Here is a 15,151-nt window from a genome sequence, read left to right as displayed (position 1 = left end):
ATCAGATCCTAAAGATGCCGCTACCGGCTAGCATAGAATTATTTGTTTCAACATTTTCCATGTTGGTTTTCAATAGCTGAAAATTTTGTTGAAATATGATCGTTACTTGTTTATAAAAAATCAATCACATACAAATGCCAACTTCATAGAGGGAAATAAGCAAGAAGGCATGTTCCTTAAAATCATAGATATTAGAATTGAATCGGTGATTGAACTGGTGAGATTATCAAGTCATTAGGTTACTAGTTCAACTTACTAATCTGGTTATAATTAAATAACTTTATAAAAGTTTACCTTCTTATTTTCATAATCATTGATTTTTTTAGATTTGCATTTCATAACAACGTAAATGTATTTGCATCTGATTAGATGTATTATAGATGAAAATTACAACTTCTGCTCGCAGTTTACAAGATATGAGACTTAATAATACTGATTTCTTTTCCTGCATTCATCCATATAGTGTACTTGAACGTTAAATTCCATGAACTTGCACAGTGCCTATAACGATGGGAAAAAGCTTGTAACCAGGGATCAATGTTTAAGCATAACTAGTCAAGTTCCTTTTAAGCAAAAAAATATGACATTTCGAGGATCTTAATGTGGCACGATTGAGGTTATCACATGATGATTTTAATGAGACATGATGTAAAAGTTACACAATGGACGTTAAGGCACATAAACTTACACAAGTGCATGTAACCATGAAGCAGAACTTGTAACTTTGTGATTTAGTGCTTCTAATCCTTGACAAATCCATGTACCCAGGGATCAGTGTTCAAATGAAACTAGGTAAGTGCTTATTAGGTAAACAAGTAGGCTAATTTGACGATGTTGGTGTGAAATTAAGAGGCATCATGTGAAGGTTAGACAATGAACATTAAAGCATATGAAGTTGCACAAGTGCTTGTAAGTTGTAACGATGAGGAGAAGTTTGTAACCGTATGATTCAGTGCCTATAAGCCCTCGGCAAAACCTTGTAAGCAGGAACCAATGTTTAAATGCAACTAGTCAAGCCTTTTAGGCAAACAAACACAACGCTTCGAAGGTCTTAATGTGTAACGATTAGGTTGTCACCTGATGGTTATAATGAGGCTCGATGTGAAGGTTATACAACGAATATTAAGGTAGCGTTTCGTTGCTGGCGGTGACACACGATTACTCCTTTCGCTTAAATGGTGATTGCTACGTAAATTCGTCTGTATAACAAGAATTATTGTCACTTTAAAAATTTTAACTGCTTGTAAGTGCAGTTCTCTAATCTCTATTCCTTTCCTTCTTTTTTCAGTTCTCTGTTACCCATATACTTTTTATTGTTTTTACTAGTATCAAGAATTCTCACAGGTGGAAACTCAAATGCAGTTGACTTCACGTGAAGTTGATAACTAAGAGCCGTTAGATGATTTAACTGATTTGACTAAATTTTCATCTAACGACTCAACTATCAACTTCACGTGAAGTCGACTGCAACTGAGTTTTTACCTTCTCCTCACAAAGCATATCTACAACTACTTACTTGAAAACCCTTTCTTTTGTCAATTCCCATCTCAAAAAACAGCAGTAATATGCCATTTCTCATGAATATCACTTCATAAAATCCCATTTGGTACTTTATAAATATCTTACTCAATTCAAATACCTTAATCTGCAAAACCATTTTCTAAAATAAACAATCTTTTTCCTTGCAAGTTTATTAACTTATTATATTAAACATTTATCTATTGACGGATTATAAGCTAACTTTACCAACACAAGGATAGGACGCAAACATTCCAGACAAACATGCAATAGATTGGATGCATTACAAATAATCCGCAGAGATAGGACAACTTAAACCGAAAATGCATAACTTCATGAAGGGTTTTGAGCATTTAACCATGTACTCATGAAGCATATCTGTTGTATAGGTAAGTTGCTATAACTGTCCTCTTATCTGCCAATATTTAAATGATAATACATATACAGAGTGAAAGAGAATACATGATACTACCTTCTCTCAAGGGGAATGTAACTCTTGTCAACAAGGGTCTTCTCCTTGAACGGTTGAGTAGAGGGATCAGCTAGACTGGGAACCCTAGAGACACTACCCTTCCCTTTCTTAGCATTTGGTCCCACCACCTCTATCATATATTTCCACCCATCAATTGGTCTCCTCCGACTAAATATATGAGTCTTGATAAAACTAGCGATCTGCATTCCAGATTCACAAGATTGTGAATAATAAGTGCTGCAAATAAGGACTGAGGAAGAAATTTGAAGATATAACTGACTGACATTATAGAAAACCAGAATGTATCCATGAACTTTATTGTTTGTGAAAATGGTGTTAGTGCCTTGTTTCAGCACTCGAAATGCATAATTTGAATATATTTATAGACACACCTGAAACTTGCTATAAGCAATCCGACGCTCAAATTCCTGGAGAAGTATATCCTCTTCTCTCTGGGACATCTCCCATATGTTTCCATCTTGAGATTTAGATATTGTTTCCCACCCATCAGGCATGTTTTTGAACTCAGAAGTTGGAACTTCTGTGTTGTTCAGATCATTGTTGCCGGAGTCGAAGATGCTACAAGTGTTTAGAGCATTAAGTGCAACATACAGAAATAGTACAGCACTATTGTATATGTATTTGAAATTATTGTAGTTGCTGTAGCATACATAAATTAGGAAAGGAGGAGGAAGCAGATTTGTTTTGTTTTGGGGGTCGGGGGGATCGTGAACTAAAAGAGAAGGTGCATGTTAATATATAAAACTAATCGGAGGATTGATTCTTACAACACCATTTAGCTAAATAAAAAATGGAATTTCATCACATAGAAAAGCACTACACTGAGCTATACTTTGTCCAAACTTCAAGCCTAATTATCTATTATAACATGGGGTGTGTCACAGAATAATTAGAAATGAATCACAGGCATTAGCAAAAAGATTAAGTTATCGGGAAGCTGGTCATTAACAGTAGAAAATGGAATAAACTAGGATTAATTGATAAAATGAGATACTATCAAACACTCCTGAATCCTTGCTAAGAATTTTCAAAAATTATACATGGTGCCATGTTTATATTTAACATGAGAAACTATCGTTTTATAATTTATTAATTTTATTTAGATAGACAACTATGTTGAATGGCAACTTGTCAAAGCAACATATGCATTAACATTCCCATTGACGAGACCACATTCAACACAAATTTGACATGCCCTACGCTATCAAAGTAGCTATAATGCCTCATAAGATTGTGTGCAGTCACCAATAACATAAAGACATTAAGGCCTCAGACCTCAGTGCCTCACAAAGCCGACTTTAGTTCAATTCTTGAGATTTCTCATTGATGGATTATTATAAAAATGTAACAGCAATACTATATGACCAACAAATTTATCATATTTTACCAACACCTGGCCAATAAAAGTATTTTTATACTAAATTCAAAATCCTAAACCCTAAATCTTAATAGTATAAAAATAAAGTGTTACCTAATATTGATAAAAAGTGTTGGCCCCTCACATTTATCAAAATGTAAAATTATAGTAAGTACCTCATTGATCTCAAAGCCATACCTGATCTTAAACTAAGACAACTCTTCCCTGCAACATAAAATTTATGTTTATCTCATAAAACTAGGAACCCTAAACTTCACTAACATGGTCCAATCCCATCTAAAATTCTCCTCACTCATCAGTATTAGGCAACTTCAACTGACCAACTCTGAATACTTACTCATAATCCAATTAGGGGACCATCCACACCATGCATTAACGTTACAAAACCTTCATTATTTGAAGAATAAAGTAACAATTAGATCTTTGAAGATGTTGAACTTGGACTAATTAGTCCTTGAAGAAAAGAAGTACCAATTAGATTCTCCAAAATAGCAAACAGTGAACATATATATCCTTCTGTCAATAAATAGTGTAAAACAAAAGAAATTGTCCATGTATTTCATTATTTATAGTGGTGCATGTCTTGTTACTGTAATTTTGGACAGTAAAATATTTATTATCTTTTGAGTTTTTATATACCCTTTATCTCTCTAATTATCGCAAATGCTATCAAAACAAGTGAAGTTTAGCTCCAAAAATTGTTATCTATATGGCTATCTTTCGTAGATAGGCACGTCAAAGTAATTAACCGTGCATAAACATCACCGGTAAGTTTTAGTTGATAAATTGATAGAAGTTCATCACATGTCTACGGTTTGCTTTTCTGGAGGGCCAAAGTGATATTGTTTTTTTCTTTAGAAACTAATTAGTAGGAAGGCAAAATCTTTGAGACCTAATTGTCCCTTTATTCTTATTTGAAAATAATAAAATAAAAGTACAAATAGAAATGTAATTCCAATTTTCAACACCGAAATTACAAGAGAGAGAGAGAGAGGCATACTCCGAGCAGCTGTCAAGCAATCTCTGAATGTCATCGCCGCCGCCGCTGCCAATGTGATCCCCCAACTTAGCCTCCTCGAGCTTCTCAATCTCCTTAACCCACAGCCCAGCGTGCACCCTTTGCTTCCTCAACCGGTAATCCTTCTTCATATTCTCCACGCTATAAACGGCACCATTTTGCACCTTCTCTTTCTCCTTCGATCCCTTCTTTCTCCTAACCTCCCAATTCTCGTTCATCTCCTCCACGAACGCCTTCGTCTCCGCGTCAGCATGAGTTTCGATCTCCGCCACCGCGACCCCGTCGGAAACGGCGGTGGAGGAAGACTCCGGCAAGGACGTGGAGGGGGAACCAAAGTTAACGTCGGTCTCCCATGGCGCCCGAGACTTGGGCGTGAGATCCTCCGGAAGCCACGCTGACTCCCACGCCTCGTTCCATTCATCTTCGCCGTTGCCGGAATCGCGCCCCGACGACCAGAACCTGGTCGCGGGAACCTTGTCGGAAAGTTTGAGATAGGGTTTGGCGGCAACCGTGAACGACGGTGCGTTTAATTGCTTCGGTTTTGATACTGAGATAGAGGTTGCGATTCTTCGAAACGCTTGCATTTTTTGTTCCTAGAAATTAGGAAGCTAAGTAGCGAAGTAGGCAAGTAGCTAAGCGCTACTCGGACCGTGAAGTAGACATTGGATTCGGAGTGGAAGAGGATAGAACATACCGTAATATGGGTTATTCGTCATTAGGCTCTATATCGCTCGCCCCATTAATGAAAAAGTAGGCCCAATTATAAACGGGTTCCCAAAAACATGAAACGCTACGAGACGGCACCCTTTTTTTTTTTTTTTTTTTAAGTTTGCGAGAGCCGAACAGGCCAATGAATCAGCCGATGAATAGTAGAATAATTGGCTCAATAATTCAATAGTCTTATCGAAATAGAATTATGGTTAAATTGATTTAATTAAATATAAAATAAATATATTAATATTTGAATATAAAATTAAAATATTTAATATAATAATTTTTAAACTAATAAAATTCAAAAATTTTATAATTTTATACAATAATTTATTTATAATTTATCGTTAAAAATTTACAAACATGTATAAATATTAAAGTTTATAACAAAATAATCAAAATATATATAATTGACAAATATATCATGATTTATTACACAAAAATAAAACAATAACAAATTTTTAACTAAAAAAAAACACCACTCATCACAAATCATAATCATAACCACATATAAGAACCACCACAATCTGTTATAGTCAGAAGCGAATTAAATCGAACAATACCAATAGGATGATGATGTTAGTTCAATGGTGACCTGAGTTTTCTATGAAAGGAATGTGACTTTGCTGTTTGCTTTGATAAGGTTACAAAAAATTAGGGTTGGATGTTAGGATGAGAGAGAGAGAGAAGGAAAAGCGGGTATGTTCTGCTTCTAGTCACACAAATTAAAAATTAGGGTTAAATTTTGGGGAGAAAGGGAAAGGCTTCTAGCCCCATTTTTATGCGAAATAGCAAATCAGCCTTTCAAAAAATTGGCCTAGTTCAACTAGTTTACTGATTAACTGTCAGTTCGGCTAATTTTTTATCGATTTTTTACAAACCAATTTTAAAATCAAGAAAACTTGTTAAAAGACCGATATTTAGCTAATCTAATCGAACCGTCAAATCCGGTCTAATTTTTAAAATCTTAATTTTTTTTACTTATATATATATATATCACGAGCTAATATATGAAAAGATATAAAATATTTATTTTTTAAAAAATATAAAAAAAACACAACTAAAATTTTAAATTATAAAGTCACAGTCAATTAAAAAGTTTAATTATTTTTATTATAAAAATATTTAAAATAAAAATAAATATTTTATATATGTTTAAAGTTAAATAAATTATTTATTAACAAAATTAACAATTTAAAATTAATTTAAAATATTTGCATTAAAATTCTATTTTTTAAAGTCTTCTATGTAAAATATATATTATTATTAGTAGAAGTAGTAGATATCTTCTCATAATTAATAAACAAAACTTTTAGTGACTTATATTGTTAACTCTTGAAAATGTTATATATAGCTAATCATATATAAAAATTAATTTGTTTAAGTACAACTAAATTTGGAATAAAAAAATTTTAAGATATTTTTTATTGTTATGACAAAAATATTAAGATAAAATACTGTTTTAGTCTTTAATATTTGAATTAAGTCCAAAATTTTAATATTTAAAACATCTTATTTTAATTTCAAATATTTTATTTTATTCTATTTTAATTTTTTGATCAATTTTTTTTTTCAAAAGTATCATATTTTCTATTATATTTTTTTTAAATAGCAGCAAATTGAAAATCATAATTATAGTTGCCATAATGGTGGTCGTAGTAATTTAAGAGTAAAAATTACGGAATAATAATAATAATAATAATAATAATAATAATAATAATAATAATAATAATAATAATAATAATAATAATAATAATAATAATAATAATAATAATACAGAAAAGGGATATTTGTAAATGGCTAAAACAGGATGAAATAAAATGTTTAGAATAACAATAAGACATTTCAAACATTAGGAACGAAAATTAGGATTTAGCTTAAATATTAACAATTAAAAGAGTATTTTATCAAAAATATTATTATAAAAAATTGTCTTTTGTTAAAATCTAACCGAGACAATTTTATTTATTGATACCATATTTATCCGTAGAATCAAAATAATATGACCAATATTATCACATATTAAAACTTCATATCATTTTCAAGCTTTCTAATTTGCAACTTTATATTATTACAATAACCATTAAATTGATCAATATTCTTTAATGATATACTTGGAAAACCAGCCTTATCTATTAGTTTGTGTTGAAGTAAATCAGAACAACTTATGTTATTCGATTACTTAAACCAATGAAAAATAAGAGTCAATATGGTTCTGTTTTTGAAAAAATATTTTGATGATATGTAACCCTTTCAATTCCATCATCGTATTTAACATAAATTGTTGAAACAACCTCCTTAATCTCATATTTATCAACAATTCTCCTTTTTTTTTCTATAAGCAAAAAAATAAAAAAATTGCTGCAAAGTGGCTATTTACTTTTTTTTAGTAGATTCAATATTGAAAAATTGACGTTACGATATCCACACAAAATCCATCATTCTCACACAAAAATAATAATGGCTATTGTAACGCTAAATACGAGGGATAGAGAATATTAATGCATTATTGAAGTTTTTTCAATTGACTCACTATAACAATGTCCTTGTTGTCTCTCTTTAATTGGTTGACATTGCCAACAATGAATCTTAGTTACTTTAGACGCATCTGTTAAGTTATATATATTTGATGCGTGAGTTTCTTTTTTATATTATTTTACTATTTTAGATGTGAATTTATTGAGTTTTATTGAGATTTTAGTGCTTAAAACCTATTTGGATTCTACTTTGAGGTGCATTGTGGTTTTATTTATTTCAGAAAAAATCTAGACAAATTTGGCAGAATTTGGGCAAAATAAAAAGGAAAAAATTTGAGTTGTCAAGGTGGCGGTAAACACCGCTACCTGGCATTTAGCGCCAAGTGCCTCGTACCGCGTACAAGTTCTCTGTTGAGTTCGCGCTAAAAATCACTACCTAGAGTTTAGTGCAGAAGACTTCGTAAAGCATGTCCAGAATCTCACGCTATCGGCGCTAAACACCGAACCTGGCATTTAGCGCCAGGAAGAGAGAAAGACTAGAAACCTCTCTGCCTCAATGGCGTTAAACACTAGTAGCGCGAATATGATTTTTTAAAGAAGGCTTTGTTGGTTTAGATTTTTTATTAATAATTAGTTTATTTTATTTTCTTTTGGAAATTATTGTTTCAAAACACAATCTTTTAGGTTTAGAATTTATTATTCTATTTTATTTTCAAATCAAATCAGGTAAGATATAAAAGAAAAAAGATTTGGCCCTTCGGGATCCTTCTCTATCTACTACCTTATTCTGCACTCTACACACTTTTGACCCCGAGTTTTTCTCTGAGCCATGGGTAACTAAACTTCGACCGTTAAGGTTAGGAGCTCTGTTTATTCTATGGATTAATACAATTGTCACTCTATTTTAATTATTGTATTGATTTAAATTCAAGGATTACTTTCGTTCTTCATCTTATGAATTTGAGTGTATTGGAAGATAACTCTTGTTCTACATGAATTCTTGTTGATTTTTGGAAAAGTTAACTCACCTGAATAACAGCTTGAAAGTAAATTCCTCCCAAATCACTAACTACCTGGACTTAACGGGATATGTGATATATAATCCTCTTATATTTGGGTAATTAGGATTTTGGTGGCTAATAAACTAGAATTGAACTTAACCCTTTAATCTAAATTAAGTGACCAAGAAATTGGTGGTTTATTAGGTTAGAGGAGACTAGATCCCTAAGGAATTATGGTTTAGTCAATTACATTTTGCCATGAATTGAATCTTGCATGATTAACGTATTTGGTAAGAACCATTAATCCGGAAAAATAAATATCTCAGAAACCTTAACTGTTTTCTCACATACTTTTCATACCAAAATTACTGCTTGCTTTCTTGAATTCTCTGAATTTCTGGTTACTGTAATTTAAACCCAAAACACTATTTTCTGCTTGTCTGACTAAGTGAATTGATGAGCGGATAATTTATACGCTCTTTGCATTGTTTTTACATAGTTTTTAGTATGATCTAGCTACTTTTTAGTATATTTTTATTAGTTTTTAAGCAAAATTCACATTTCTGGACTTTACTATGAGTTTGTGTGTTTTTTTATGATTTTAGGTATTTTCTGGCTGAAATTGAGGGACTTGAGCAAAAATATGATTCAGAGGCTGAAAAAGGACTGCTGATGCTGTTGGATTCTGACCTCTCTGTACTCGAAATAAAATATTTAGAGCTACAAAATTCAAATGGCGCGTTCTCAATTGCTTTGGAAAGTAAACATCCGGGGCTTTCCAGCAATATATAATAGTCCATACTTTGCCCAAGTTTTGATGACGCAAACTGGTGTTCAAATACCAACTTTTAACGGTGGAGTTTCTACACACCATAGATTAAGGTGCGGAGCTCTGCTGTTCCTCGAGTATTAATGCAAAGTACTATTGTTCTTCTATTCAATTCATGCTTATTCTTATTCTAAGATATTCATTCGCACATAAGAACATGATGAATATGATGATTATGTGACACTCATCACCATTCTCACTTATGAATGCGTGATTGACAACCACTTCCGTTCTACATGAAAACAAGCTTGAATGTATATCTCTTGGGTTTCCAATCAACGATTCACATCGACTCCCCTCTGATAATGGGGCATCTGAATCCGAGATTAAAATCTTCGTGGTATAGGCTAGAATCCATTGGCAGCATTCCTGAGATCCGGAAAGTCTAAACCTTGTCTGTGGTATTCCGAGTAGGATCTGGGAAGGGATGACTGTGACGAGCTTCAAACTCGCGACTGTAGGGCGTGGTGACAGACGCAAAAGGATAGTAAATCCTATTCCTACATGATCAAGAACCAACAGCTGATTAGCCATACGATATCTGTGCATGGTATTTTTCATCCGAGACGAGAAATCCGACAGTTGATTAGCCGTACAGAAACCGTAGAGGACTATTTTCACTGAGAGGACAGGAAGTAGCCATTGACAATGGTGACACCCAACAGACAGCTTTCCATGGAAAGGAGTATGAAGGATTGGATGAAGGCAGTAGGAAAACAGAGATTCAGAAGGAACAACGCATCTCCATACGCTTATCTGAAATTCCCACCAATGAATTACATAAGTATCTCTATCTTTATCTTATGTTTTATTTATATTTTGATTATCAAAACTCCATAACCATTTGAATCTGCCTGACTGAGATTTACAAGATGACCATAGCTTGCTTCAAGCTGACAATCTCCGTGGGATCGACCCTTACTCCGTAAGGTTTATTACTTGGACGACCTAGTGCACTTGCTGGTTAGTTGTGCAAAGTTGTGAAAAAGAGTTGAGATTACAATTGTGCGTACCAAGTTGTTGGTGCCATTGAGATCACAATTTCGTGCACCAAGTTTTTGGCACTGTTGTCGGGGATTGTTCGAGTTTGGACAACTGATGGTTCATCTTGTTGCTCAGATTAGGTAATTTTCTTTCTGTTTTAACCATTATTTTATTTTCAAAAAATTTTCTAAAATCTTTCAAAATTTTTCTTCTTTTTCGTTTTTCTAAAAATAATTTTCAAAAAAATCCAAAAAATTAATAAAATCATGAAAACCAAAAAGATTTTGTGTTTCTTGTTTGAGTCTAGTGTCAATTTTTAAGTTTGGTGTCAATTGCATGTTTTTAAAATTTGTGCATTTTTCGAAAAATTCATGCATTGCATTCTTCATGATCTTCAAGTTGTTCTTGACAAGTCTTCTTGTTTGATCTTCATATTTTCTTATTTTGTGTCTTTTGTTGTTTTTCATATGCATTTTTGAATTCATAGTGTCTAAACATGAAAAATCTCTAAGTTTGGTGTCTTGCATGTTTTTCTTTTCTTGAAAATTTTTCAAAAATATGTTCTTGATGTTCATCATGATCTTCAAAGTGTTCTTGGTGTTCATCTTGACATTCAAAGTGTTCTTGCATGCATCATTGGTTTTAATCCAAATTTTTTATGTGTTGAGTCATTTAGTTGTTTTTTTCTTTCCTCATTAAAATTCAAAAATAAAAAAAATATCTTTTTCTTATTTTACTCATAATTTTCGAAATCTTTGGGTTGACTTAGTCAAAAATTTTTAAAATAAGTTGTTTCTTGTTAGTCATGTCAAGGTTTCAATTTCAAAAATTTATCTCTTCAAAATCTTTTTAAAAATAAAATCTTTTTCAAAATAAATTTCAATCATATCTTTTTTTCAAATCATATATTTTTCAATCATATCTTTTTTAAAAATTTGATTTCAAAAATCTTTTCTAACTTCCTATCTTTTCAAAATTGATTTTCAAATCTTTTTCAACTAACTAATTTACTTTTTTTGTTTGTTTTACTATTTCTTATCTTTTTCAAAACTACCTAACTAATTTTCTCTCTAACTTTGGAACACTCCTCATCCTTTTTCAAATTTCTTTTTAATTAACTAATTGTTTCAAATTTTAATTTTAATTTTATTTCTTCTCTTAATTTTCAAATTCTAACAAAATTTTAAAATAAAAACAAAAATATTTTCTTTTTCCTTTTAATAATTTTTGAAAACCCTCTCTCTCATCTTCTTCTATTTATTTTATTTATTTACTAACACTTATCCTCCACTCATAAAAAATTTGAACCCTCTCCCTCTCTCTGAGTTCAAATTTTCCTCATTCTTATTCTTCTTCTCTTCTACTCACATAAAGGAATCTCTATATTGTGACATAGAGGATTCCATACTTTCTCTGTTCTCTTTTTTTTTTCATAAGAGCAGGAGCAAGGACAAGGACATTCTTGTTAAAGCAGATCCTGAACCTGAAAGGACTCTGAAGAAGAAGCTAAGAGAAGCTAAAGCACAACAATCCAGAAAAAACCTTACAGAAAATCTCGAAAGAGAAGTAATGGCCGAACCCAATAACAATGGTGGAGGTTCAAGGAAGATGCTTGGTGACTTCACTGCACCAAATTCCAACTTCCATGGAAGAAGCATCTCAATCCCTGCCATTGGAGCAAACAACTTTGAGCTAAAGCCTTAATTAGTTTCTTGATACAACAGAATTGCAAGTTTCATGGACTTCCATCAAAAGATCATTTTCAGTTCTTGACTGAATTCTTGCAGATCTGTGATACTGTTAAGACCAATGGAGTTGATCCTGAGGTCTACAGGCTTATGCTTTTCCCTTTTGCTGTAAGAGACAGAGCTAGAATATGGTTGGACTCTCAACCTAGAGATAGCCTGAACTCTTGGGATAAGCTGGTCATGGCTTTCTTAGCCAAATTCTTTCCTTCTCAAAAGCTGAGCAAGCTTAGAGTGGATGTTCAAATCTTCAGGAAGAAAGAAGGTGAATCCCTCTATGAAGCTTGGGAAAGATACAAGCAACTAACCAAAAAGTATCCTTCTGACATGCTTTCAGAATGGACCACCCTAGATATATTCTATGATGGTCTATCTGAATTGTCTAAGATGTCATTGGACCATTCTGCAGGTGGATCTATTCACCTGAAGAAAATGCCTGCAGAAGCTCAGGAACTCATTGACATGGTTGCAAATGACCAATTCATGTATACTTCTGAAAGGAATCATGTGAGTAATGGGACGCCTCAGAGGAAGAGAGTTCTTGAAATTGATGCTCTGAATGCCATATTGTCTCAGAACAAAATGTTGACTCAACAAGTCAATATGATTTCTCAGAGTCTGAATGGATTGCAAAATGCATCCAACAGTACTAAAGAAGCATCTTCTGAAGAAGAAGCTTATGATCCTGAGAACCCTGCAATGGCAAAGGTGAATTACATGGGTGAAACCTATGGAAATACCTATAATCCCTCATGGAGAAATCATCCAAATTTCTCATGGAAGGATCAACAAAAGCCTCAACTAGGCTTTAATAATGGTGGAAGAAACAGGTTTAGCAATAGCAAGCCTTTTCCATCATCCTCTCAGCAACAGACAGAGAATTCTGAGCAAAACCCCTCTAGCTTAGCAAACATAGTCTCTGATCTATCTAAGGCCACTCTAAGTTTCATGAATGAAACAAGATCCTCCATTAGAAATTTGGAGGCACAAGTGGGCCAGCTGAGTAAAAGAGTCACTGAAACTCCTCCTAGTACTCTCCCAAGCAATACAGAAGAGAATCCAAAAAGAGAGTACAAGGCCATAACCTTACTTGGTGTGGCCGAACCTAGAGAGGAAGAAGAGGACGTGAATCCTAGTGAGGAAGACCTCATGGGACGTCCTCTGGACAAAAAGGAGTTCCCATTTGAGGAACCTAAGGAATCTGAGGCTCATCTAGAGACCATAGAGATTTCATTGAACCTTCTTCAGCCATTTATGAGCTCTGATGACTATTCCTCTTCTGAAGAGGATGAAGATATTACTGAAGAGAAAGTTGCTAAGTACCTTGGAGCAATCATGAAGCTGAATGCCAAGTTATTTGGTAATGAGACTTGGGTGAATGAACCCCCCTTGCTCACAAATGAACTGAATGACTTGGTTAGGCAGACATTACCTCAAAAGAAACAGGATCTTGGTAAATTCTTAATTCCCTGTACCATGGGCACTATGACCTTTGAGAAGGCTCTGTGTGACCTGGGGTCAGGCATTAACTTAATGCCACTATCTGTAATGGAGAAATTGGGAATCTTTGAGGTACATGCTGCCAAATTCTCATTAGAGATGGTAGACAAATTCATGAAAAAGGCTTATGGACAGGTAGAGGACGTGCTAGTAAAGGTCAAAGGCCTTTACATCCCTACTGATTTCATAATCCTAGACACTGGAAAGGATGAGGATGAATCTATCATCCTTGGAAGACCCTTCCTAGCCACAGCAAAAGCTGTGATTGATGTGGACAGAGGAGAGTTGATCCTTCAATTGAATGAGGACTACCTTGTGTTTAAAACTTAAGGATCTCCCTCTGTACCCATGGAGAGGAAGCAAGGAAAGCTTCTCTCAATGTAGAGTCAAACGAAGCCCCCACAGTCAAACTCTAAGTTTGGTGTTGGGAGGCCACAACCAAACTCTAAGTTTGGTGTTGAACTCCCACATTCAAACTCTAAGTTTGGTGTTGGGAGGCCCCAACAATGCTTTGAACATATGTGAAGCTCTATGAGAGCTCACGATCAAGCTATTGACATTAAAGAAGCGCTTATTTGGAGGCAACCCAATTTTATTTTTCTATGTTATTTTCTTTTTTAGGTTGATGATCATGTGGAGTCACAAAAACAACTGCAAAAATTAAAGAAAAATAAAAATAGCATTAAAAATAGCACACCCTGGAAGAGAAACTTACTGGCGTTTAAACGCCAGTAAGGGTAGCAGAATGGGCGTTTAACGCCCAGTCTGGCACCATTCTGGGCATTAAACGCCAGAAAGAAGCACCAGACTAGCGTTAAACGCCAGAAAGAAGCAACAAACTGGCGTTAAACGCCAGAAACAGGTTGTAGCTTGGCGTTTAATGCCAGGAAAAGAATAAAAGCTGGCGTTTAATGCCAGAAACAGGCAGCAGTCTGGCGTTAAACGCCAGGATTGCACAATAAGGGCATTTTGCATGCCTAAAAGAAGCAGGGATGAAAAATCCTTGACCCCTCAGGATCTGTGGACCCCACAGGATTCCTACCTACCCCACCTCTCTCTCTCTCTCTCTCTCCCTCACACATCTCTATAACATTCCACCCAAAACACCACTCACCAATCAAATCCTATCCTCTTCCCTATATTCTCTTCACCAATCACCTCAATATCTCTTCCCCAAAAACCCCACCTACCTCACTTTCAAATTCAAATAAATTTCCCTCCCAAAACCCACCCCATTCCATTCGGCCACTCTCCATCTCCTACCCCCTTGGCCGAACCCATCTCTCCCTCTATCTCTTCCATTTTCTTCTTCTTCCCCTTCTTTCTTTCTTTTTTTGCTCGAGGATGAACAAACCTTTTAAGTTTGGTAAGGTAAAAGCATTTTTTTATTTTTCCATAACCATTTATGGCACCTAAGGCCGAAAAAACCTCTAGAAAGAGGAAAGGGAAGGCAAAAGCTTCTACCTCCGAGTCATGGGAGATGGAGAGATTCATCTC

General features: G+C 34.1%; 1 protein-coding gene across 2 annotated transcripts; it reads right to left on the bottom strand.

Moving 5' to 3' along the window:
* Window positions 1-1,759: 1,759 nt before the first annotated feature.
* LOC112801534 (protein GAMETE CELL DEFECTIVE 1, mitochondrial) lies at window positions 1,760-5,141 on the bottom strand. Of its 2 annotated transcripts, XM_025844322.2 has the most exons (4): window positions 4,390-5,141; window positions 2,383-2,569; window positions 1,991-2,190; window positions 1,760-1,896 (listed from the first exon to the last, which is right to left on the bottom strand). In XM_025844322.2, exons 1-4 carry the CDS (start codon window positions 4,989-4,991, stop codon window positions 1,884-1,886), a joined length of 1,002 nt encoding a protein of 333 aa, XP_025700107.1. In that variant the 5' UTR covers window positions 4,992-5,141; the 3' UTR covers window positions 1,760-1,883. The 2 variants fall into 2 exon arrangements, with proteins under 2 accessions (XP_025700107.1, XP_025700108.1); XM_025844323.3 differs by having other exon boundaries at window positions 1,760-2,190.
* Between the last annotated feature and the right edge of the window lie 10,010 nt (window positions 5,142-15,151).

The sequence above is a fragment of the Arachis hypogaea genome, chromosome 5, assembly GCF_003086295.3.
Source record: "Arachis hypogaea cultivar Tifrunner chromosome 5, arahy.Tifrunner.gnm2.J5K5, whole genome shotgun sequence".
NCBI classification, from domain to species: Eukaryota; Viridiplantae; Streptophyta; class Magnoliopsida; order Fabales; family Fabaceae; genus Arachis; species Arachis hypogaea.
This window is presented reverse-complemented; position numbering and strand designations above follow the sequence as displayed.